Raw genomic sequence first — 24,730 nt, 5'->3', positions numbered from 1 at the left:
AACAAAGAGCGCCAGTTGAAGAGCCGACAGAGCTTTACTGTTGGAAAAATAATTTTGTTTCATGTAAAAGGCCTTTCAGTATCACACAATCTACAACATGAACAGATGATAAATCAATAAAGTGTGGGTGTGTTTGCATCTCATTGGTTCATTGTTTACCAGAGCCTCGTGCGACCAGCTGCATTTGTTTTCACACCTCGGCTCGATTCATTTTGATGCTAGCGTGAGCCGGTGGCCCAGCGTGGCGGCGTCTCAATCCCCGATAAGCCTGGCACAAGGTGGCTCCGGACTATTAATATCCCACAATGCCACGGCTGCAGTGGTGGCATCTGTCTTCTCGGGCTCCTCTCCTCCGTCGCTCCCCCCCTCCGGCTCCTCCTCACCTCTCCTCCTCCTCGTCCTCCTCTTCGCTCTTTGTTTCTTCGCCTCCTCGCCGCTCCTGCGATCCACGCCGAGGTCCCGCGGCGAGCTGACAGGAAGCTGAGCAGCTGCCAGCAGCCGCACGCTGGTCGCTGAGGAGAACATTGACAGAAATGCAAGAACATCTATTAAATCTCTTTAAAGTGGAGGCAGCAGGAACAAATCAGTCAATGTTAACTCAAGGAGTTCTGGCCAAGAAATAGTGTTTCATTCAAATCATCCCCGAGAAGTTTCTGACAGGAAGATGAAACCTTAGGATTTGAAATACATAAATAGATACAAAACCTTTCCTGGTCACATTCTCTTCATTGATAACATGGCAATGAGAACGAAGATCGTACCTGTGATACCGTTATATTGTCCACCAAAGTTCCTGGTTATTAACGGTTGTAAAAATTAACGAGAAAATAAACATATCCAGAAGAAAATACAGTGTGATGCTGAATCTGCTGAATAAACTGAAATGCTTTTTGAAAGTTTTAGTATGTAAGTAAGTTAAAAAGTAGTAGAAGTAAAAGTATAATTAGTAGTAGTAAAATAAGTAGTAGAAGTAGTATAATCATTAATAGTAGAAGGAGAAGTGGTAGTAGAATTAGTAGTAGAAGTAGAAGAAGTAGTAGAAGACGATATATTAGAATAAGTAGTAGAAGTACAAGTAGAAAAAGTAGTAGAAGAAGATGTATAAGAATTAGTAGTAGAAGTAGCAGAAGTAGAATGAGTAGTAGTAGAATTAGTAGTCGGAGTAGAAGAAGTAGTAGAAGGATAAGTAGTAGTAGAATTATAGTATAAGTAGGAGAAGTAATAGAAGAAGATGTATTAGAATAAGTAGTAGAAGTAGTAGTAGAAGTAGCAGAAGTAGAATAAGTAGTAGAATAAGTAAGTAAGTAAGTAAGTAATTTATATTTGTAGAGCGCTTTTCCAGACCAGGAATAAGAATTACTTGTAGAAGTAGCAGAAGTAGAAGAAGTAGTTGAAGAAGTAGTAGTTGGAGTAGAATAAGTATTAGAAGTAGATGTTTTAGAATTAGTAGTAGAAATAGTCGGAGTAGAATGAGTATTAGAAGTAGATGTTTTAGAATTAGTAGTAGAAATAGTAGTCGTAGAATAAGTAGTAGAAGAGTTAGTAGTATAAGTATAAAGAGTTGTAGAATTAGTAAAATAAGTCGTAGAATAAGTAGTAATAGAAGTAGTAGTAGATGTAGTGCCTTCAGCATTTAGACAAATATTAAGCTCTATTAAATTACAGTGTATTCCAACAAGGTACTACCTTGTCTGTGAACATTACCTGCAGACTTGTTGTTTATGAAAAGCATAAGAAGATCAGTCGTACAATTCCTCTAGTGTTTTTAAATACTTGCACAAAGATTTGTCAGGTTTTTATCAATCATTATTATTTTTTATCATTTTGATAGTGATTTTGTGTTTTTAAAAAGCGTTAAACTCTGTGGACGAACATCCCTGAGCACGTCTCATATTTCTGATCTTTATTTCCCTCGACTACGACCTAATTAAACACCAAAAAGCAGCTCGAGCTGTTGGCCGTCGTCCAGCGACGTCGGTGCGACGCGAGGAATCTCTCCAGCGGACACTGATGCTGAAGGCGCTCCGAGCCTCCTGTCAGCGCAGACACCAGGACACTAGAAACGTATCAGTGAAGGGAAATGATTGAATGTATTATCACAGTAGTATAATACATATTTAAAAAGGATGAAGCAGGTAAATCTCTTTTAAATCCATTTAAAAACATACTTATAAAGTCTTTAAATAATGTTACTGTGATTTACTCTAATAATGTTAAACAAGGGAATTGATCTTTTATCATATTGTTGTTAATATTGCGCTGTTTTTAACATACTTTTTTACTATATGTATTTTTAAATTAATGTTTTTGAATTAAATCAACCTGAGACATTGATTGTCTGAGAGGTTTTATATAATACAATTTGTTAATTATTATTGTTATTGTTATTGTTATTGTTATTGTTATTGTTATTGTTATTGTTATTGTTATTGTTATTGTTATTTTTATTGTTATTTTTATTGTTATTATGATGATGATTATTATTATTATTATATAAGGTCCTATGATATGGGCATCAATTTTCATGACTTCAATCGTTCTTTAAATAATAATAATAAGTCATTTTAATTTATTAGGCGCCTTTCAAGACACACTAGGACAAAATACAAACTTATTATAATAAAACAGTGAAAAAGACAAGAGTAAAACAGAAGTTTAATAAGAAAGATACCAAAGTTTCTTAAAGGGATAAAACAAGGAAATTAAAAGACAAGTGTTACAGAGAATACACCAGTTTGAAAAGATGAGTTTTAAAAAGGGTCAAAGTTGCATCAATGTATTTGCCTAATAGTTTATTAATTATATATGAATTATTCGCTTTTTTAATCACTATTTATTATTATTATTATGTATAAAATGTGGATGGACATAATTAAAATTATTTATTTATGTTCTGTGTATATCCTGGTCAACAATTACTATCTTTGTATAGCTAATATGTCTTTCTTTTAATTAAAGATGTCATCAAATCCTACTGAAACGTCATCAAACAAAAAGTATATAAATAAGTAGGTAGGACTTTATTGATCCATCAGGAGGTCTCCTTCGGGAAATTGTTTTTTTCCAATTAGACACAGCAATACAGCAATTATTCATAAAAATACAAATAAAATAGAAGAAGAACAAAGAGAAATAAAGAGAAAGAACAAGATAATAAATCAGTTAATAATCTGACCTTTTCTCTTATCATCTGATCCTAAACCAAAGAAAACAACGACGTCTCCGACGACTCGTGTTACTTGAAAAACTTCAAACGTCTGAAAATCACCAAAGCGGACGTAATTGCCGCTGAAAACAGCCGCCATTAGCTCCTGGCATCTTTAATTGAATAAGGTCGTTATTTCTTAAGTGGCTCACATGTGGCTCGGATATCGCTGGCCTCGACCCCCTGGAAGCCCCGGCGACTTATCTCAAGTGGATTCTGTGTTTCTGTGCAGATCTGACGTGATAAGACCAGAGTCACGTGATCTCGACGCTAATCAGAAAAGTGTGTGTGTCGCCCGATCAAAGACGTCAATAGTCGTCCAGTCTCGGGGTCACGTGGAAAAAAAAAAAAGCCGGTCATTAAGAACTTCTTGATTTCCTCCACATTATGTCGTCGGCGTAGATTTACACCCTTTCCGATTTTTATAGTCGTCTCAAATCGAGTTATGAGTTGAATCAATCCGCGGTGGCTCGCGCTGACTGGTTTATGATGGTTGAGGTCACCTGGTCTTATTGACCCTGGTGTGGGAGCCCGATCGAACATCTCCATCCATCTCTTTCCTGAGGCTCTTAGCATAAACGTCACAGAGGAGGAGATCCAGTTCTTCCGATCACGTGGACCAGGAACGTCGCCGGAGCACAGACCTGGATGGATGACGTGGGAGTCCTGGTCTGGATCTCTGCGGCCTCGTCCATCGCTCTCCACCGGGATCGTGGGGGACGAGCAGGAGTTCCTGACATCTAGGAGGAAACAAGGTGATGTTTCCTCAGCTGCACGCCGAGTAGGATCTCACCCTCGGGAGGAGACAAGCACCGGGCGGCAGGTCAGGACGTCCGTCCATCGCCCGACACGTCATGGTGGAGGTGAAGAGTGGGGGTCAGGAGAGGTCAGGAGGGTTCTCTACAGGAGAGGTCTCTACAGGAGAGGTCTTTACAAGAGAGGTCTCTACAGGAGAGGTCTCTACAGGAGAGGTCTTTACAAGAGAGGTCTCTACAGGAGAGGTCTCTACAGGTGAGGTCTCTACAGGAGAGGTCTTTACAAGAGAGGTCTTTACAGGAGAGGTCTCTACAGGAGAGGTCTTTACAAGAGAGGTCTCTACAGGAGAGGTCTCTACAGGAGAGGTCTTTACAAGAGAGGTCTCTACAAGAGGGGTCTGTACAGGAGAGGTCTCTACAGCAGAGGTCTTTACAAGAGAGGTCTCTACAGGAGAGGTCTCTACAGAAGAGGTCTCTACAGGAGAGGTCTCTATAGGAGAGGTCTCTACAGGAGAGGTCTCTACAAGAGAGGTCTCTACAGGTGAGGTCTCTACAGGAGAGGTCTTTACAAGAGAGGTCTATACAGGAGAGGTCTATACAGGAGAGGTCTCTACAGGTGAGGTCTCTACAGGAGAGGTCTCTACAAGAGAGGTCTCTACAGGAGAGGTCTCTACAGGAGAGGTCTTTACAAGAGAGGTCTATACAGGTGAGGTCTCTACAGGAGAGGTCTCTACAGGAGAGGTCTTTACAAGAGAGGTCTATACAGGAGAGGTCTCTACAGGAGAGGTCTCTACAGGTGTGGTCTATACAGGAGAGGTCTCTACAGGAGAGGTCTCTACAAGAGAGGTCTCTACAGGTGAGGTCTCTACAGGAGAGGTCTTTACAAGAGAGGTCTATACAGGAGAGGTCTATACAGGATAGGTCTCTACAGGTGAGGTCTCTACAGGAGAGGTCTCTACAAGAGAGGTCTCTACAGGAGAGGTCTCTACAAGAGAGGTCTCTACAGGAGAAGTCTCTACAGGAGAGGTCTTTACAAGAGAGGTCTATACAGGTGAGGTCTCTACAGGAGAGGTCTCTACAGGTGAGGTCTCTACAGGTGAGGTCTCTACAGGAGAGGTCTCTACAGGAGAGGTCTCTACAGGTGAGGTCTATACAGGAGAGGTCTCTACAGGTGAGGTCTCTACAGGAGAGGTCTCTACAAGAGAGGTCTCTACAGGAGAGGTCTCTACAAGAGAGGTCTCTACAGGAGAGGTCTCTACAGGAGAGGTCTTTACAAGAGAGGTCTATACAGGTGAGGTCTCTACAGGAGAGGTCTCTACAGGAGAGGTCTCTACAGGAGAGGTCTCTACAGGTGAGGTCTATACAGGAGAGGTCTCTACAGGTGAGGTCTCTACAGGAGAGGTCTCTACAAGAGAGGTCTTTACAAGAGAGGTCTATACAGGTGAGGTCTCTACAGGAGAGGTCTCTACAGAAGAGGTCTCTACAAGAGAGGTCTCTACAGCAGAGGTCTCTACAGGTGAGGTCTATACAGGAGAGGTCTTTACAAGAGAGGTCTATACAGGAGAGGTCTGTACAGGAGAGGTCTCTACAGGTGAGGTCTCTACAGGAGAGGTCTCTACAGGTGAGGTCTATACAGGAGAGGTCTCTACAGGTGAGGTCTATACAGGAGAGGTCTGTACAGGAGAGGTCTCTACAGGTGAGGTCTCTACAGCAGAGGTCTCTACAGGTGAGGTCTATACAGGAGAGGTCTCTACAGGTGAGGTCTATACAGGAGAGGTCTGTACAGGAGAGGTCTCTACAGGTGAGGTCTATACAGGAGAGGTCTGTACAGGTGAGGTCTCTACAGGTGAGGTCTCTACAGCAGAGGTCTCTACAGGTGAGGTCTATACAGGAGAGGTCTCTACAGGTGAGGTCTATACAGGTGAGGTCTATACAGGTGAGGTCTATACAGGAGAGGTCTCTACAGTCTCGAGGAACGAGGAGATGAACATGCACAAGAATACACACAAACACCTGAGAAGACCTTCACATGACTCGATCCACAGAAGATCTGAACACACATGACGACCCAAAAACGAGGAGATGTTTTCACTGGCTGAGAGAAAACTGGAGGAAGTGGTTTCCTTTTTCCGCCGTTCCATCACCGCTGAGAAGTTTCCATCTCGACAAGTGGCTCCTGAAGTCATGCTGAGGAAAAACACACAAACAGCCACGGAAGGATTGAAACTGACCCACATAAAGAAATCTGTTTTTTCCTGAACATCTTTGATTCAAATTTTATTCGTATTTTTGGTGATATTTTATGAATCTTTTCCATCTTAACGATCGGATGTGATTCCTTAACCATCTGTTATAAAACAAAAAAGTCCCTTTCTCTGCCCGCACTCATGAAATTTAAAAATACACCAGAATCATCAGCAAAAATCTTGTCCTTAAAGCCAGAAACATTTTTGCAATCATCGTAAAAAACAATGCGACGAGTGAAAAACAAATGGAATAATCAATGTTTTTTTGGCCTTTTTTTCAGTTTTAGAAACTTCTTGCAACAGGGACTTGAAAGTCTAAAGTCGAGGCTACAGGTGAGTCGCTTCTTTCTCCGGAATTTCGCTTGCAAAATTTTGACTAACAGAGTTTAGTTTTTGAGTGACAGATTTTTGGTGGGAAAAATTTGTGTCGCACTAGAAATGGGACCAAAAAACGTATACATAAAATGATGAATTGCAATTCAAAGATTGTTGATGGTTTTCATCTACAGAGATTAATTTAGTATTTTGCATTGTTTGATGATTATGAATGAATGAATAAACTTATTTATTTCAAATAAAAAATGTGTACATTTTTTGTACACAAAAAAATAAACAAACACCAATGAAACAAAAAGGAGAATAAAAAAGAAAACATAACAAAACCCTGTAGTTCGAAAAAGGATAAGGAAGAAGTAAAATTTAAAAATGTAATACTTTTTAATATCTAATCTATCTTCAAACTACTTTTAAATTATGCTTTCGTTTGTGGCACATTACCACAAAGTCACTCCACAGCTCGATATGCACATTATTTCTATATTTAAACATTATTATATACGATATATCTGTTATATGTTTATCTATACACAGTTATAGCTATTAATCGAATCAATTTGTATTTTGGCGTTTTGTTCTTCGGAGAAGGTAACGTTTTGTTTTTGTTTTTTTATTCTGACTTCATTTCACTGAATCCCTAATCATTTGTGATCCTGAAAGTTCCCTGGACCAATAATTAGTAACATTTTAAACAGTCATTTATTTATTTTCAAGTATAAATATAGTAATATAATAATATAATAATATAATAATAATATTATATATAATAATAAAGGTAAAACGGTGAACAAAAATCATCATTTTCATACACGACAAGAAGAAATTGTCACCAGAAACATAGCTGCGTACGAAGACGAATGTATTCTCTTCATACATATAAACAGAAAAGTTAAACCTTCCTTTCATATAAATTCATTTATTCATTTTCTATCGCTGACAGACTAGAGTTTATCCCAGTATCATAGGGCGAGAGGCAGGGGACACCCTGGACAGGACACCAGTCTGTCTCAGGACACACAAAGACACACAACCTTCACACACACACTCATACCTACGGCCAAAGTTCTCAATCAACCTCTGTATGTTTTTGGACTGTGGGAGGAAACCGGAGTGTCCGGAGTAAACCCACACAACACATGGAGAACATACTGACTCAATAGTTATAAAAAGTAAAATGGAATGTTTGAAAGTGTCTACAAAATGACATTTATAAAAGGAAAAGATTGTCTAGAGCAGAAAAACTCACTTTGAACGAACCTCAGAACAAACGATTATCTTGAAGATTATCTGGAAGTTTGTCATCCTGGGCTGAGAAGGGCCAAGAAAAAGAAACATGTTTGTATCACACGTTTATAAAAGTCAGAACATTTCGTGTCAACCTAGAAATATTTGTAAGAATTGTGAAGGTTTTCTAGAGTAGTTAATAATAATAATATTCTTCTTCACAATATGGGGTCGGCAGAGTCTCGACCCGGGAGCCTGGTCACCGACAGCATCTGAAGAACAACAAATACACTGCAGTGTGTTCAGGATCCAGACCTGGAACCTGCTCCGGTGATCTCATCCTGCCGCCTCGCTGCCCCTTAAAGCTTCCACACATGTGGCTTTTCTTACATCATTACCTCCATTAAGTCATTAGGCCTAAGCGAGGCCTGTTAGTTAGTCACATTAAAGAGTTAACACTTTGCGTCTGATGGGCGACACGTCGGCTGCAACAACCGACACATCACTCCATCGCCGTAATTAGGAAAATTGCTCTTAACAGGTCCGCCGTTTAGTAATGGTCTCGTGTCTTCCAGCTCGCTCGGACGAGATCAAACTGCAAGAAGATGTCCCCATTAACTCCTCGCACCGCCAAACGCCTCCTGCGTCCGCTCGACACACACGGTCTCTGCCGTCTAATGGTCCTAATGAGCCGTGAGGGGTCCTCGCGCAGATCTTTAACATATTTTTGGAGACCTTTGATCGAACGGCCATTATTTCAAACCAGTTTTCGAGGCGAGGAGGAGAGAGATAATGCCACGGCGAGGAGAAAAGAGGAGGCAATTTGGGGACGGATGGCGAGACAATTCCGCGGTGAGTAACATACCAGGCTTTCATCTGGTCCGCCCGGTCCCCCCTTCATCTCGTCCCCTCCACCACCATCAGCACCTCCCTCGCCTCCGTCCCCGGACCAAATTAAATTGAAACCAGATGGAGCCGGGCCTGGACTGTGCGTCGTGTCAGATTGTCACGGCACATTAACCATGATTTCACATTGAGACAGTCTGCTCGGACAGAGAGAGGATCACAAAGAGGACGGCGGCCGAGAGTAATGGTTCTTAAAAGATGGAGGGAGATGAAGGCGAGGGAGGCGGGGGCTGCGAGAGGAAGGTAACAAGACAGGAAGAGGATTGATGAATACGCTCCTGCTGCCAACAGATCAATCCCACTGATCGCACAGCTGGCAGCGGCTGATGATATGAACGCCATATGACACGAGGACGGGTCGGCATCAGGAGGGCTCGGGATGGCGCCGCACCTTTTGCAGATAAGATTTAACATCCTGCATAAATCTGAATGCAAATCCAATAATCATTTAATTAACATCTGCATATCGCCCCGGCAGTAAATCCCCCGCTGACTCAAGGTTCCTCGTCTTTTTCACTTTTAACCAGCTCAACTTTCAGGTGTTGCTGCGTCAAACCGACCACTGGTTCGGTCCAGACATCCATCGTCTCAAATTAAATGACCAAACAAATCTGTTTTCTTAAAACGAGCCCTCGGACTATTTCATTTTTGTCGTCTCAGAGAGTTAGAGAAGAGAAACCTGTGTCTTCTACGGAAATTGAAAGTGTTGAAGCTCCAAACCTTTTAATCTTACCTAATTTTATCACCTTTACCTTCATCACTTGCAGAAATAAAGGCACCTTTGTGACCGAAATTAGCAATTCTACCAAAAATCTATGACCTATTCAAGGTGATTCCCATCACTCTATGTTCTTGGTTCAAATCTCTAAACTCAGCAGTTGGTTATGAGGTTCTGAACTATGGATTTCCACACCTATCCTACCAGCTACAATATCTGTCCCAGTGGCTAAATGATCTGACGATCAGAACAAGCTCATTGTAACAACTTAATACTATCTGGTCTTCTATTCATCACACACTATCAAAAATATTCAATATCTGATCATAAATCAACCCTAAAGACCTGGTAGAGAAAAGTTAAAATCACAAACCGGAGTTAAATAGCCTGTTCAAGACGCCCACCCGTCTGACAGAACCTGATTTCACTGTCAACTTCAGCATCAGAACAAGGGTTTTACACGCCTCCACCATACTGTACAAGGACTGACCATAGACTGGACTATCTTGAGTTTGGCTTGTTTTTCTGCGTGGCTTCTATGTTTGTGAGGCGCTAGCAAGGCCGGGGTGGTCGTTCTATCGGGGGCTGCCCAGGAGGTGGGACCGCATGGTTGGCGGGCGTGCAGGCAGATACTCTGCTGGTTATCCTTGTTATCCTTGACCTGTTGGCGCTTCAGCTCCCACCTCCTGGTGCCCGGCCTCGGTGCTTCCCCTGATCGCCACTGGGGGCGCCTGAGGTTGGCCTGCTTTTGCTTCTGGTTTCAGGGAGATGTTCCATCGCCTGTGGTTTATCTGCCTGCTGGCTCCGAGAGCAAATAGATATAGATTTATAAAGAACTACAGGTAAAAGACACAAATAAGTCCAAGAATCTGAAGAACTTCTTTACAAAAAATACTTTCTTCTCTGCTGTTAAAGAATAAACTGTACTGGCTGAAGAACCTGGTGTTACCGAGGTAAGTCAGGGTCTGAAGAAAAGGGAAAATAGATTTGACTCAAATGGAAATGACAAAACATATGGCAAGGATGAAAAATAGAAAACTAAATATCCTTAAAGCTAGTATATCACACAAGGCTGCGTCAAAAGTGGACGTATTTGAACATTCATGAGGTTCGTCTGCTTTTCTTGGACCACCTCTACCTTGACCTGATGTTGACTTGACTCTCCAGCCCACATAAAACCTTCACAGTTAAGTATATCTGCTCTTTTTCACGCTATTAACAGTTTTAAACATATTATTTGATTTTATATCTTGAAAGTAAAGATATATTCGTTTTTTTCATGGTGTCCTTCTTTGGTATTTTGGAAGTCTAGCCAACAATAAATGCTACAATTGTATGGCATAAACCAAGACTGTTTATGGGGAGATGCGAGACCTTTACAGACTCTTTAAGACTTGTTCTGTTACCTGGTAAACAAAATGAAGCAATCGCACAATGTTTTACGACTTTTAAGTTCCTAACGTTCTCCTGATTCAGTTGGTGAGTTAAGGATTGACGCCTGAAGACTTTCAAAACACAGAAGTTGATGAAGAAGTTGATGAAGATGTTGATGAAGATGTTGATGAAGATGTTGATGAAGAAGTTGATGAAGATGTTGATGAAGAAGTTGATGAAGATGTTGATGAAGATGTTGATGAAGAAGTTGATGAAGATGTTGATGAAGATGTTGATGAAGATGTTGATGAAGATGTTGATGAAGAAGTTGATGAAGATGTTGATGAAGAAGTTGATGAAGATGTTGATGAAGAAGTTGATGAAGATGTTGATGAAGAAGTTGATGAAGATGTTGATGAAGATGTTGATGAAGAAGTTGATGAAGATGTTGATGAAGATGTTGATGAAGATGTTGATGAAGAAGTTGATGAAGATGTTGATGAAGATGTTGATGAAGATGTTGATGAAGAAATTGATGAAGAAGTTGATGAAGATGTTGATGAAGATGTTGATGAAGATGTTGATGAAGACGAGGGACGAACGGCCGTGGTTTCTCCGGGAGGGTCAAGGACTGAACGGCGAGATCAGCCCGTCGTTCATCTTCCTCGACATATTGCCACTCTCACGTGAAAGTTTTAATTTCTTGGCGTAACTTTCCACCAACTGTAACGAGAACAAGATACTTTCCACCACGGAGAAGCATTTATCTTCCGTCCGCCGCCGCCGCCCGGGATCAATGCTCCACTTAACCTCTCGCAAGATGGAATTACAGGTTTGACTTCAACCAGCGATATCATCTCGTCGCAGGTGTCATTAGCCGAGCTTTATAATTGACAGAAGCATTAACATGTCATTAACACATAAGCTTAGACTTATATTTGAACCTTTTAATGAGGCCATCATTCAAAATTAATAGATTAGTTATCATAGCTAATGTGTGAGGTGTCTTTGCTCGTCCCCACAGGTCGTCGCCAGGAAAATCAGCAGTTTTAGGGGAGGTGTGTGTGGGGGTGAGGGGTGTGTGTGGGGGTGAGTGTGGGGGTGAGTGTGGGGGGGGATCCCTCAAGAAACGAGGCGAGCGGTCGTTCAGGTCGAACACGGGGAGACAAGAGTGGGTTCTGTGGGACACGGGGGGGTCTGGAGGTGACGGCTAATGAATGAGCAGCACCATCTGTGTGCTCAGATTAGATCGTGAATTTGAACGTCGACTGAAACTTTTGTCCTTGAGCGGCTTTGACTTTTCACCTTGAAAGATAAACTTGAGTTTTCAATCACTGTACGGTTTATATAGTTTATAAATCTATACGTACAACTGTGATCAGTTAATAACTATGAGAGGCGGTTATAAGACGTATTGAGGGTTGAGCTGCTTCTTACTATCAGAACGTAGCCTTGAAGAGTAATACAGTCTCAGGAAGTAATACTACGGTGCCTAGCGGAGTAATACAAGGGGAGTGTGGAGTAATATTGATGGAACAGTTCTGAGCTAAAGTAGGTTTATCAAAATAACTTGAACCACATATGATATTATTATAATTGAATCATTGCTGGTGTTTTTATCACTGCTTGTGTAAGAAAACGATGTAGGAATTGAAGAAGTCTTCGTGTCAGTAACTCATCTCTGAAGGAGTAAAGACGACCTCTGACCTTGAGCGATAATAACTGTTTGTTGTTACCTTTGGACTAAGATCATTGAACTAAGTAACTAAGTCAGTAAAAACCTTACGTGTCAAATGTAAATGTCACATACCAGGGAGCCTAGAGGAGTAATACTACTGAGCCTCCGAAGGTAATACTATGACACCTAACAGTGTAATCTAACAGAGCCTATCTGAGTAATACTATACTTGGCAGATTAATCTAACACAGACTCTCTGAGTAATACTTCGCCTGGCAGATTAAGCTAACGATCCTCTCTGAGTAACACGTAATACTACATCTGGCAGAGTAATCTAACGATCCTCTCTGAATAATACTATGTCTGTCAGACGAAGCTAACGATCCTCTCTGAGTAATACTACGTCTGGAGGAGTAATCTAACGATCCTCTCTGAGTAATACTACGTCAGGCGTAGTAATCTAACAATGCTCTCTGAGTAATACTACGTCTGGCGGATTAATCTAACAAAGTCTTGCAGAGTAATAACACAGAGCACCATGGGAAAGTTGAAGGACTGTAATTGTGTCTTACAGTCAGGAATATATATATATAATATATAACATATACTATATACTTTCAGATCGATAAAACTCACCAAAACTGTCTCAACTGTACCTTCAATGATGAGTTCAGTTCATGGGATCCTACAGTAAAAAGGTGGTGTTTGCGTGGAATGGATCCACTTAGAGTTTTAGTGCTGATCTCGTGGCTTGTGGGCCTCAGAGACGCCACTAATCCTTCAAGACCCTGATGTGAAAACCAGGTAGTCCTGAGCCCCCCACCTGAGTCTCCCGCCTCCTGTTCGTCCTCCCATCGCCGGGCCCTAACAGGCTCGGTGATAGATGATATTTTACTCCTCAGAAGCACATTGTTTTCTTTAGCACAGCAGGGGATTCTATTTGCAGAAGGTCCGGCCAGTGAAGCATCGAGGAAATCTATCACTGCACTGTTGCTTCTGCTGAACTGGTTCCTGTCTGCGGGAGGAAGAGCAATGGTATCTGGAGCGTCCGCTCCCAGCAGGGGTCCGTCTGCACCGAGGTCCAGAACGTCCTTCTGCTACAATGACGCAGTGTTCCGGAGAAACAAAGTGGACCAAATAAAGAAAGAGTTTCACGATCACGACCCAAGATCATCACTTTTTCAACCAAATACACGTAAATAGAAAAGTTTTGATGACTTTTGAGTCTGAAAAGAAATGTCTTTTAATCTTCTTTTCCTTTGAGATTATTTGTGATCTTTATATTTCTTTGTGGACTTGAGTCTAGTTTTCAAGAACTAACTAATATTTCCACCTTATTTATTTTGTCTTATATTCTATAACCATTGGTTAAAATGTGGACAATTATGACTTGTGTAGTTTTGAACGTAACCAACAGATTATTTCTCTTGTTTTGTTATTGTAACATTTTTAATGGCTACACTGCAGTTACACTATTAGACACTAGCTGGAGCCAGAAACACCTTTATAAATACTACAGACTGGGCCTTTACTTGCAAAAAAACCTTGAAAAAAGCTTTATAAACAAGGAAATCCTTGAAGTATATTTTCTATCTCACTGAAAAACATCTAAGCTAATGCTTTATTGTTATTGTTGATTAAAAAAACTAACTGGGCTGCAAAAGAAAATATTTAAAAAGTCAGAAGATATTTTAATTCCGTGTACAAAAAGTCCTACTTTAATCCACCACAGAAACAAAGTATTTCCTATGATTCACCTCCACACTCACTCGCAGCTACAATCCTTCTCAGACGCACACATTACAGAAATGACACACTCGCAGCCGAACAATCTCACAACAAAGCAGTGAAATGACGCGATTGCTTCATCAAGAGGCCGAAAGCCGGCAACAAGTTTTGTCGCGGAAACTTGAGCACTTTGTGTTTCTATCGGATTACGAACACAGTTACACAAATGGAGGCTTTAAAAGGAGGGATTATCTCCTAAATCTCCCTTTTTAACGCCACACACTGAGAGTCGGGAGCGACGGCGCTTCAGCGACGAGATGATGAATAATAAGATGAACATTACGTCTCGAACATCACTTGATGTTTCACTTAAATCACTGTAAACACAGTAAAGTACTTAAGTACCACTTTGAGATCCGATGCCATCTAAGAAGCATCTGAACAGGTGACACTAAACTAGCTGGACTAGCTTTTGTGCTAACAATTGAGAATGTGGCTTAAATCTGAATGTTGTGTGTTTTATATTTATATATTTTGAATAAGTGTAAACGTCAGTTCTTAAAATAGAAGTAATATTTCTTCATTAACTGCGATTTCTAAAAAAAAATGCTTGAGGTGAAACTACACAGATACGAAAAGTTGGTTTCCTTTCAAGTAAGTAAGTAATTGTAACCAAAAATATTATAGATATACTGTATAGATATTATAAGGTAAGGTAGAACTTTATTGACTGTTTTTCCAATTCCACAGCAATACAGAAAATTATTCATACAAATAAGAACAAGAACAAAGAGAAATAAAAAGAAGGAACAAGATGTTATATTATATATATTATATATATATGTTAATAAATATGAAGCGGTTCAAATACAGATTCTAGAAAAGCACTCAACCTTAGACCTTTCACGACATATTGTCATTTTCAATGTATGGATTTTTTATCTTTTGAAATATCACTGGTACAGTTCAATATCGATATACAATAATCAATTGTTAAATTCACGGAGTTATGGGTCAGAGTAATCAGTCTCAAATCTGTTCATAAACTTTTTACAATTGTTTTGACCGACAGAAAGATAAACTCATTTATTGTAATAAGATCATTTTACATTTTTTAAATTTCTGTCATGACAATATTTCTCAGGAGATGAACCAGAAAATAGTATTTTGGTGGATGATAATGTTTTTGTGTTTGAAGGAAAATAAATGACAAATACAAAGTTAATTAATTTAATGTTGTGAATTGATGGCGAATTAATTGTTGCAAATACTTTGGCTGCATCATATACCTTAGTCACTAACTGATGAATGTATACTTGATTTATAACTGTATTATAAGTGTTTATGCAGAATTAAATAACAAAAATAATATTTCTTTGTAATTAATAGTGACCTGGAATTGATGCTTCATTCATGTTTAAATAACACCAAATAAATTAATATTATATTTCTGAATAAAAACATATAATTTACAAATGCTGACATTAAAACATTGCTCACAATAATAATATTTAATTGTGATTTAGTTTCCTCATTTTATGACGTTTACAATTAATGTTCCATCACTGGGATCGTTGTTGTATTTTGTTGACTTTCACGTCACAACATACTTTTAAATCCAGTGTTTCTGGAGCTCGAGGCCCTGAATGTTACACAAGCACCAGTGAAACCAGTGAAACCAGTGAATCCAGTGAATCCAGTGAAACCAGTGAATCCAGTGAAACCAGTGAATCCAGTGAAACCAGTGAAACCAGCTCTTCTAAATCTCATTACAGATTTATGATCTAGATTACATTTCAAGTGTTACTGTAACGCGATCCGTGTTTTCACAACCGAATACTTGAGTCTCTGTTATCACTCGCTGGTACTGCAGTCGCGCGCAGGAGTGCGTGAGGCCGAGTGTGTGTCAGTGACCGGAGGACGAGCTGAACTCCTGACCCTCCCTCGGGGGGCGACAGGCCGCGGGGTCTGAGCCCTGATCCAGCCTCAGAGTCCTGGTTCCAGAGCCGGTCCTGCTCTGAACCAGACACGGACACGGCTGGTGCTCAACACACACACCTCGGTGCGCGCCGCCGCGGGAGATCGTGCGCGGGCGCGAAAAAGACGCACATTTACAAACACATTTACAAACACATTTACACAGAAACACCAAGAAAATATGTTCAAGTTAAATATTTGTTGTGACTTTATTCAAACCGTGACGTGATTATTTGTGTGATTCATGAGCCCAGACCTGCCTTTAAGGACCGTTATTAATGGATTAATTTATGAAATAACATAGATGTAATCTTTATAGATTAATTGATTAATGAATATAGCTATATAATGTAATTAATTGATGGATTAATAGAATAGATATATTGTTAATAGATGAATTTATATATTTATATAGCTATAATTTTAATAGATTAATTGATGAATAAAAATATATAATGTTAATAGATTAATTGATATATAAATAGAATAGTTGTAATGTTAATAGATTAATTGATAGATTTATATAGTTATAACGTTAATAGATTAATTGATAGATTTATATAGATATATTGTTAATAGATTAATTTATAGATTTATATAGATATAATTTTAATAGATTAATTGATGAATAAAAATATATTATGGTAATAGATTACTTGATAGATTTATATACTTATAATGTTAATAGATGAATTGATATATAAATAGAATAGTTGTAATGTTAATAGATTAATTGATAGATTTATATAGTTATAATGTTAATAGATTACTTGATAGATTTATATACTTATAATGTTAATAGATGAATTGATAGATTTATATAGATATCATTTTAATAGATTAATTGATGAATAAAAAGATAAAATGTTAATAGATTACTTGATAGATTTATATACTTATAATGTTAATAGATTAATTGATAGATAAATAGAATAGTTATTATGTTAATAGATGAATTAATGGAGCTGAAAACTCTGATATTAATGATCACGTGATTCACGCACGACTGACTCACTAACCAACAGAAATCCTCGACACAGACACGAGCGCTTGTTTGAGAGAAACTATTGATTTAAACGAGAGTTTATTATAATCATTATAAAAAACGACATGAACGGAGAAATATTACTGAATAAAACAGTTTTTACACGTATTTTGTTTCATCCTCGCCTGGTTACAATTTGATTAATTAATTATTGGTTTAATGAACAGTTTATATCATTGTCTTAATTAATTGAATTATCTTGAATTGAAAATAAATCCACACACACATCATTCTGTATTACATTTTTAGCATGATTTTAATTTAGATACATTTAAAAAACACTAAAAAGAATAGAAAACTGGATACAAAAATCTAGAAATATTATATATTATATAGTGGAAAATATAGGAATACAGTGAAATAATATTATTCATTATATCGTGAATATCTTAATAAACTTGAATCTATATATAAATGTAATTCAATATTAAACTGTATTTGTAACTATTGCTTTATTGAAATGAATTATAAAAAACGAATTGAATAAAAAATAACTATAGATAATCATCGTTTATGAAGATAATCACAAGAATCTGACGATTAAAACAGAATAACCTTGTATAGAAATATAATAAATATTCCATGTTAATTGTATTTATTCATTATTTATTGAGCTCATCTCGCTGGAGATGAATTTTCTGCTGGAACTGCAGAAAATTCCCACAGTCACGAGAGAAGAACGAATGAAGAGGAGGAGGAAGAAGAGGAGGAAGAAGAGGAGGAGGAGGAGGAGGAGAAAGGGGGGGTCGAGGGGTACAGTTTGCAGTCGGTTGTCAGGGTGTCAGCACCCCCTGCTGGTCCCACCGCTCGACCAGAACCACAGCCCGCTGGTCCAAATGTTCCGTCAATGAAAAAGTAACATCTAGAAAAACAACGAGTGACGTAGTAGCGACAGAAAAGATCGATTTTGATATCGAACAGAAATGTGCAGGAATTAAATCAATATCAGATTTAGAAATAAAAAATCTGGATCTTACAAACGTTTTTATCTTATTTTTTCTTTCTAACAAATCTCTATTTTTTTTTATTTTCTTTTCTTTTTTTGTGTATTTTATTCACCTCAAAATGAAACATTTTCGCTTTGAAATAATGCGTTAACTTCCCTCGTGAAGCAACTATATTAATGTTTAACAAGACACACACACACACACACACACACACACACACACACACACACACACACACACACACACACCCACATACACACACACACACACACACACACAAACTCTCTCACACACACAGCTCATGTGTGTGTATGAATTTAGGTTGAAATATAAACGTGTGATAAAACTTTGTTTTTATTATTTTCATTATTGCAGACACACACGTCAACACACACCAAACACACATCAACAGACTAGAGACACACACATCAAGCCACACCAGACACACACATCAACACACACCAAACACACACCAGACACACACATCAACGTACACATCATTACACACCAGACACACACATCAACATACACATCAAGACACACCAGACACACACGTCTACACACACCAGATAAACACCAGACACACACGTCTACACACACCAGATAAACACCAGACACACACATCAACACAAATACAGCTTCCTTGTTTGTATGAATTTAGGTTGAAATACAAAATGTTGTTAAAAAAACCAAGCAGATAAAAAGTGTGATAAAACCTTTTGCCTTTTTATTATTATTATTATTATTTTTATTTTATTCATTTATTCAAAGTATTGATCTTATCAATCAAATCGTTGTTTAATGAGTGATTAATTCCTTTGCTATAGTTTAACGTTGATTTCTACAGCTTTATCAAAGCGGTTAAACCCGGCCAACAGTCTGAGCGACTCCTCTTTAGAACGGACCGAGACAAAGTGTGGTCGGGGGGGAACATGCTTTGATATATATAATGTTGAGGTCAGAGGTCATGAAGAAACAAACTACTTTATTTTGTACTTGTTTCATTTTTTTCGTTACTAGCCTCCTTTTTTGTGAGTATTTATTTAAGACTTAATATTTAAGTGGAAAGTGCTTTTGTGTGAGATTAAAAAATGTCAGAAAGTTTATTAAAATACAATAATTATTTGAGCATATTTAGCTTAATTTTATTTTTTTAAATACACACTCGAAACAAAACTAGAGATACTACTATATTATCCATTGTGGTAGAAGGTATACGACAGGTGAACTCACCTGCTGCATGAACCTGATTGTTGAAACAATCATGTGATGTTGCACCTGAGTGTTGTGTCATATACATATACATATACATATACATATACATATACATATACATATACATATACATATACATATACATATACATATACATATACATATACATATACATATACATATACATATACTATATATATATATACATATACATATACATATACATATACATATACATATACATATACATATACATATACATATACATATACATATACATATACATATACATATACTATATATATATATATATATACATATACATATACATATACATATACATATACATATACATATACATATACATATACATATACATATACTATATATATATATATATATATACATATACATATACATATACATATACATATACATATACATATACATATACATATACATATACATATACATATACTATATATATATATATATACATATACATATACATATACATATACATATACATATACATATACATATACATATACATATACTATATATATATATATATATATACATATACATATACATATACATATACATATACATATACATATACATATACATATACTATATATATATATATATATATACATATACATATACATATACATATACATATACATATACATATACATATACATATACATATACATATACATATACATATACATATACATATACATATACATATACTATATATATACATATACATATATATATATATATACATATACATATACATATACATATACATATACATATACATATACATATACATATACATATACTATATATATATATATATACATATACATATACATATACATATACATATACATATACATATACATATACATATACATATACTATATATATATATATATATACATATACATATACATATACATATACATATACATATACATATACAATATATATATATACATATACATATACATATACATATACATATACATATACATATACATATACATATACATATACTATATATGTATAATATACATATACATATACTATATATATATATATATAGTATATGTATATGTATATGTATATGTATATGTATATGTATATGTATATATATATATATATATATATATATATATATATATATACATACACTGTGTGTGTGTATGTAGGTGTGTGTGTAGATGTGTGTGTGTATGTACGTGTGTGTGTAGATGTGTGTGTAGGTGTGTGTAGATGTGTGTGTGTGTATGTGTGTGTAGATGTGTGTGTGTGTGTGTATGTGTGTGTGTAGATGTGTGTGTGTGTATGTAGGTGTGTGTGTAGATGTGTGTGTGTGTGTATGTGTGTGTAGATGTGTGTGTGTGTGTATGTGTAGATGTGTGTGTGTATGTATGTGTGTGTAGATGTGTGTGTAGATGTGTGTATGTGTGTATGTGTGTGTGTAGATGTGTGTATGTGTGTGTGTGTGTGTAGATGTGTGTGTATGTGTGTGTGTGTGTGTGTAGATGTGTGTGTGTATGTATGTGTGTGTAGATGTGTGTGTATGTGTGTGTAGATGTGTGTGTATGTGTGTGTAGATGTGTGTGTGTATGTATGTGTGTGTAGATGTGTGTGTATGTGTGTGTAGATGTGTGTGTGTGTAGATGTGTGTGTATGTGTGTGTATGTGTGTGTAGATGTGTGTGTATGTGTGTGTATGTGTGTGTAGATGTGTTTGTGTGTAGATGTGTGTGTGTATGTATGTGTGTGTAGATGTGTGTGTGTCTCAAACTCCTCCAACTCGTCTAACTCAACAGTCTCTGCAGTTAAAGGTTAAACAGCTCGAGCTTCAAATGTGTTTCTGGTTCACTTGCACAGAATCTTCTCAGTCTTGATGGAACATCAGTTTGAGAAGATCCAGGTCTCGCATCAAATCATGTAGAGAAGGTGACGAGGGGTCGTTGTGAGCCGGAGAAGAGACTCTCTCTCCGGGTTCAGCAGCTCCTGCCGTGACCCTCAGAGCAGCAGCAGCTTCAGCTGTTGTTTCATTAGAGGTTCACGTATGATCTGAGGCTCCATCATTATCCATCACAACTAATGAGACCATCTCGCCGCCGGAAAGGTCACACAATTACTGCTGACACCAGGGAGACAGATGAAGCTACACAACAAACACACACCAGATCAAGCTACTCTACAAACACACACCAGAAGAAGCTACAGACACACACCAGATGAAGCTACAGACACACACCAGATGAAGCTACTCTACAAACACACACCGGAAGAAGCTACAGACACACACCAGATGAAGCTACTCTACAAACACACACCAGATGAAGCTACTCTACAAACACACACCAGAAGAAGCTACAAACACACACCAGATGAAGCTACAGACACACACCAGATGAAGCTACTCTACAAACACACACCAGAAGAAGCTACAGACACACACCAGATGAAGCTACAAACACACACCAGAAGAAGCTACAGACACACACCAGATGAAGCTACAGACACACACCAGATGAAGCTACTCTACAAACACACACCAGATGAAGCTTCACTACAAACACACACCAGATGAAGCTACTCTACAAACACACACCAGATGAAGCTACTCTACAAACACACACCAAATGATGCTACTCTACAAACACACACCAGATGAAGCTACTCTACAAACACACACCAAATGAAGCTACAAACACACACCAGATGAAGCTACTCTACAAACACACACCAAATGATGCTACTCTACAAACACACACCAGATGAAGCTACTCTACAAACACACACCAAATGAAGCTACAAACACACACCAGATGAAGCTACTCTACAAACACACACCAAATGATGCTACTCTACAAACACACACCAGATGAAGCTACAGACACACACCAGATGAAGCTACTCTACAAACACACACCAGAAGAAGCTACAGACACACACCAGATGAAGCTACAAACACACACCAGAAGAAGCTACAGACACACACCAGATGAAGCTACAGACACACACCAGATGAAGCTACTCTACAAACACACACCAGAAGAAGCTACAGACACACACCAGATGAAGCTACAAACACACACCAGAAGAAGCTACAGACACACACCAGATGAAGCTACAGACACACACCAGATGAAGCTACTCTACAAACACACACCAGATGAAGCTTCACTACAAACACACACCAGATGAAGCTACTCTACAAACACACACCAGATGAAGCTACTCTACAAACACACACCAAATGAAGCTACAAACACACACCAGATGAAGCTACTCTACAAACACACACCAAATGATGCTACTCTACAAACACACACCGGATGAAGCTACTCTACAAACACACACCAAATGATGCTACTCTACAAATACACACCAGATGAAGCTACTCTACAAACACACACCAAATGAAGCTACAAACACACACCAGATGAAGCTACTCTACAAACACACACCAAATGATGCTACTCTACAAACACACACCGGATGAAGCTACTCTACAAACACACACCAAATGAAGCTACTCTACAAACACACACCAGATGAAGCTACTCTAAAAACACACACCAAATGAAGCTACAGACACACACCAGATGAAGCTACAAACACACACCAGATGAAGCTACAGACACACACCAGATGAAGTTACAAACACACACCAGATGAAGCTACAGACACACACCAGATGAAGCTACAAACACACACCAGATGAAGCTACAGACACACACCAGATGAAGTTACAAACACACACCAGATGAAGCTACAAACACACACCAGATGAAGCTACAGACACACACCAGATGAAGTTACAAACACACACCAGATGAAGCTACAAACACACACCAGATGAAGCTACAGACACACACCAGATGAAGTTACAAACACACACCAGATGAAGCTACAAACACACACCAGATGAAGCTACAGACACACACCAGATGAAGCTACAAACACACACCAGATGAAGCTACAGACACACACCAGATGAAGTTACAAACACACACCAGATGAAGCTACAGACACACACCAGATGAAGCTACAAACACACACCAGATGAAGCTACAGACACACACCAGATGAAGCTACAGACACACACCAGATGAAGCTACAAACACACACCAGATGAAGCTACAGACACACACCAGATGAAGTTACAAACACACACCAGATGAAGCTACAGACACACACCAGATGAAGCTACAAACACACACCAGATGAAGCTACAGACACACACCAGATGAAGCTACAAACACACACCAGATGAAGCTACAGACACACACCAGATGAACAACTTGAAGTAAAGAGAGTAAAGTACTGGACAATACTACACATATATACTTGTTACTACACAATCACAACACCAGAGTCAAGTACTGGACAATACTACACATATATACTTGTTACTACACTATCACAACACCAGAGTCAAGTACTGGTCAATACTACACATATATACTTGTTACTACACTATCACAACACCAGAGTCAAGTACTGGTCAATACTACACATATATACTTGTTACTACAGTATCACAACACCAGAGTCAAGTACTGGACAATACTACACATATATACTTGTTACTACACTATCACAACACCAGAGTCAAGTACTGGACAATACTACACATATATACTTGTTACTACACTATCACAACACCAGAGTCAAGTACTGGACAATACTACACATATATACTTGTTACTACAGTATCACAGTATATTGTAGCGTTGACTCTGTATCGTGATTTGTAATTAACCAGATTCTAAGCAATAAACAAACCTTATACATAGAGATAATACTTCAATGTGGCATCAATCAACAAAAAAACTCATTTCCTGATAGTAGAATTCGCACCACGATTATACATAAGAAAATAGTTTCAGTTGAATAGATAGATAGCATCTGATCGTACCAAAGAACATTGCTAGCTTTTAGCTAGCTCGAGAAGCAGAAAGACCATTAGCCATTAGCCATATGCTATCAAGCTAGCTAAAAGCTAGCAATGTTCTTTGGTACTATCAGAAACTTGAGACTCTGTTGTAATCCCTTATTATTTAAACACCGTTGCTTCCTTCATCAATGAAAGTCCATCTAAATAAAACAAACTTGTTTATGCAACAAAACTTTAGGAACATGTTTAACAGGAAATAATCAGCGAAGAAACAAAGATCTGCTTCAGCGACAGCAGCTTCTCTCGAAGACAGAATTCAAGTCCGACACAGAGTCCTCTGACTCCACACTCGTCTGGATCATGTGCAGGTTCATGACAGGCCTGTAATTGGATCGGGCTCCTGACCTTTGACCTGGGGGCCTACGATGACATCACCAG

The 24,730-nt window shown here is 38.2% G+C and overlaps 1 protein-coding gene across 1 annotated transcript in view; it reads right to left on the bottom strand.

Annotated features, from left to right (window-relative positions):
• Window positions 1-4,082: 4,082 nt before the first annotated feature.
• LOC148068892 (uncharacterized) overlaps window positions 4,083-24,730 on the bottom strand; it is a 40,195-nt gene continuing 19,547 nt past the window's right edge. The window contains exons 2-4 of the mRNA XM_087803247.1: window positions 5,115-5,243; window positions 4,395-4,523; window positions 4,083-4,328 (exon numbers count right to left, since the gene is read on the bottom strand). Of these exons, the coding sequence (XP_087659373.1) occupies window positions 4,083-4,328; window positions 4,395-4,523; window positions 5,115-5,243 (504 nt within the window). The remainder of the gene's footprint in view (window positions 4,329-4,394; window positions 4,524-5,114; window positions 5,244-24,730) is intronic.

The sequence above is a fragment of the Callionymus lyra genome, chromosome 11, assembly GCF_982586985.1.
Source record: "Callionymus lyra chromosome 11, fCalLyr1.hap1.1, whole genome shotgun sequence".
Classification (NCBI taxonomy): domain Eukaryota; kingdom Metazoa; phylum Chordata; class Actinopteri; order Syngnathiformes; family Callionymidae; genus Callionymus; species Callionymus lyra.
This window is presented reverse-complemented; position numbering and strand designations above follow the sequence as displayed.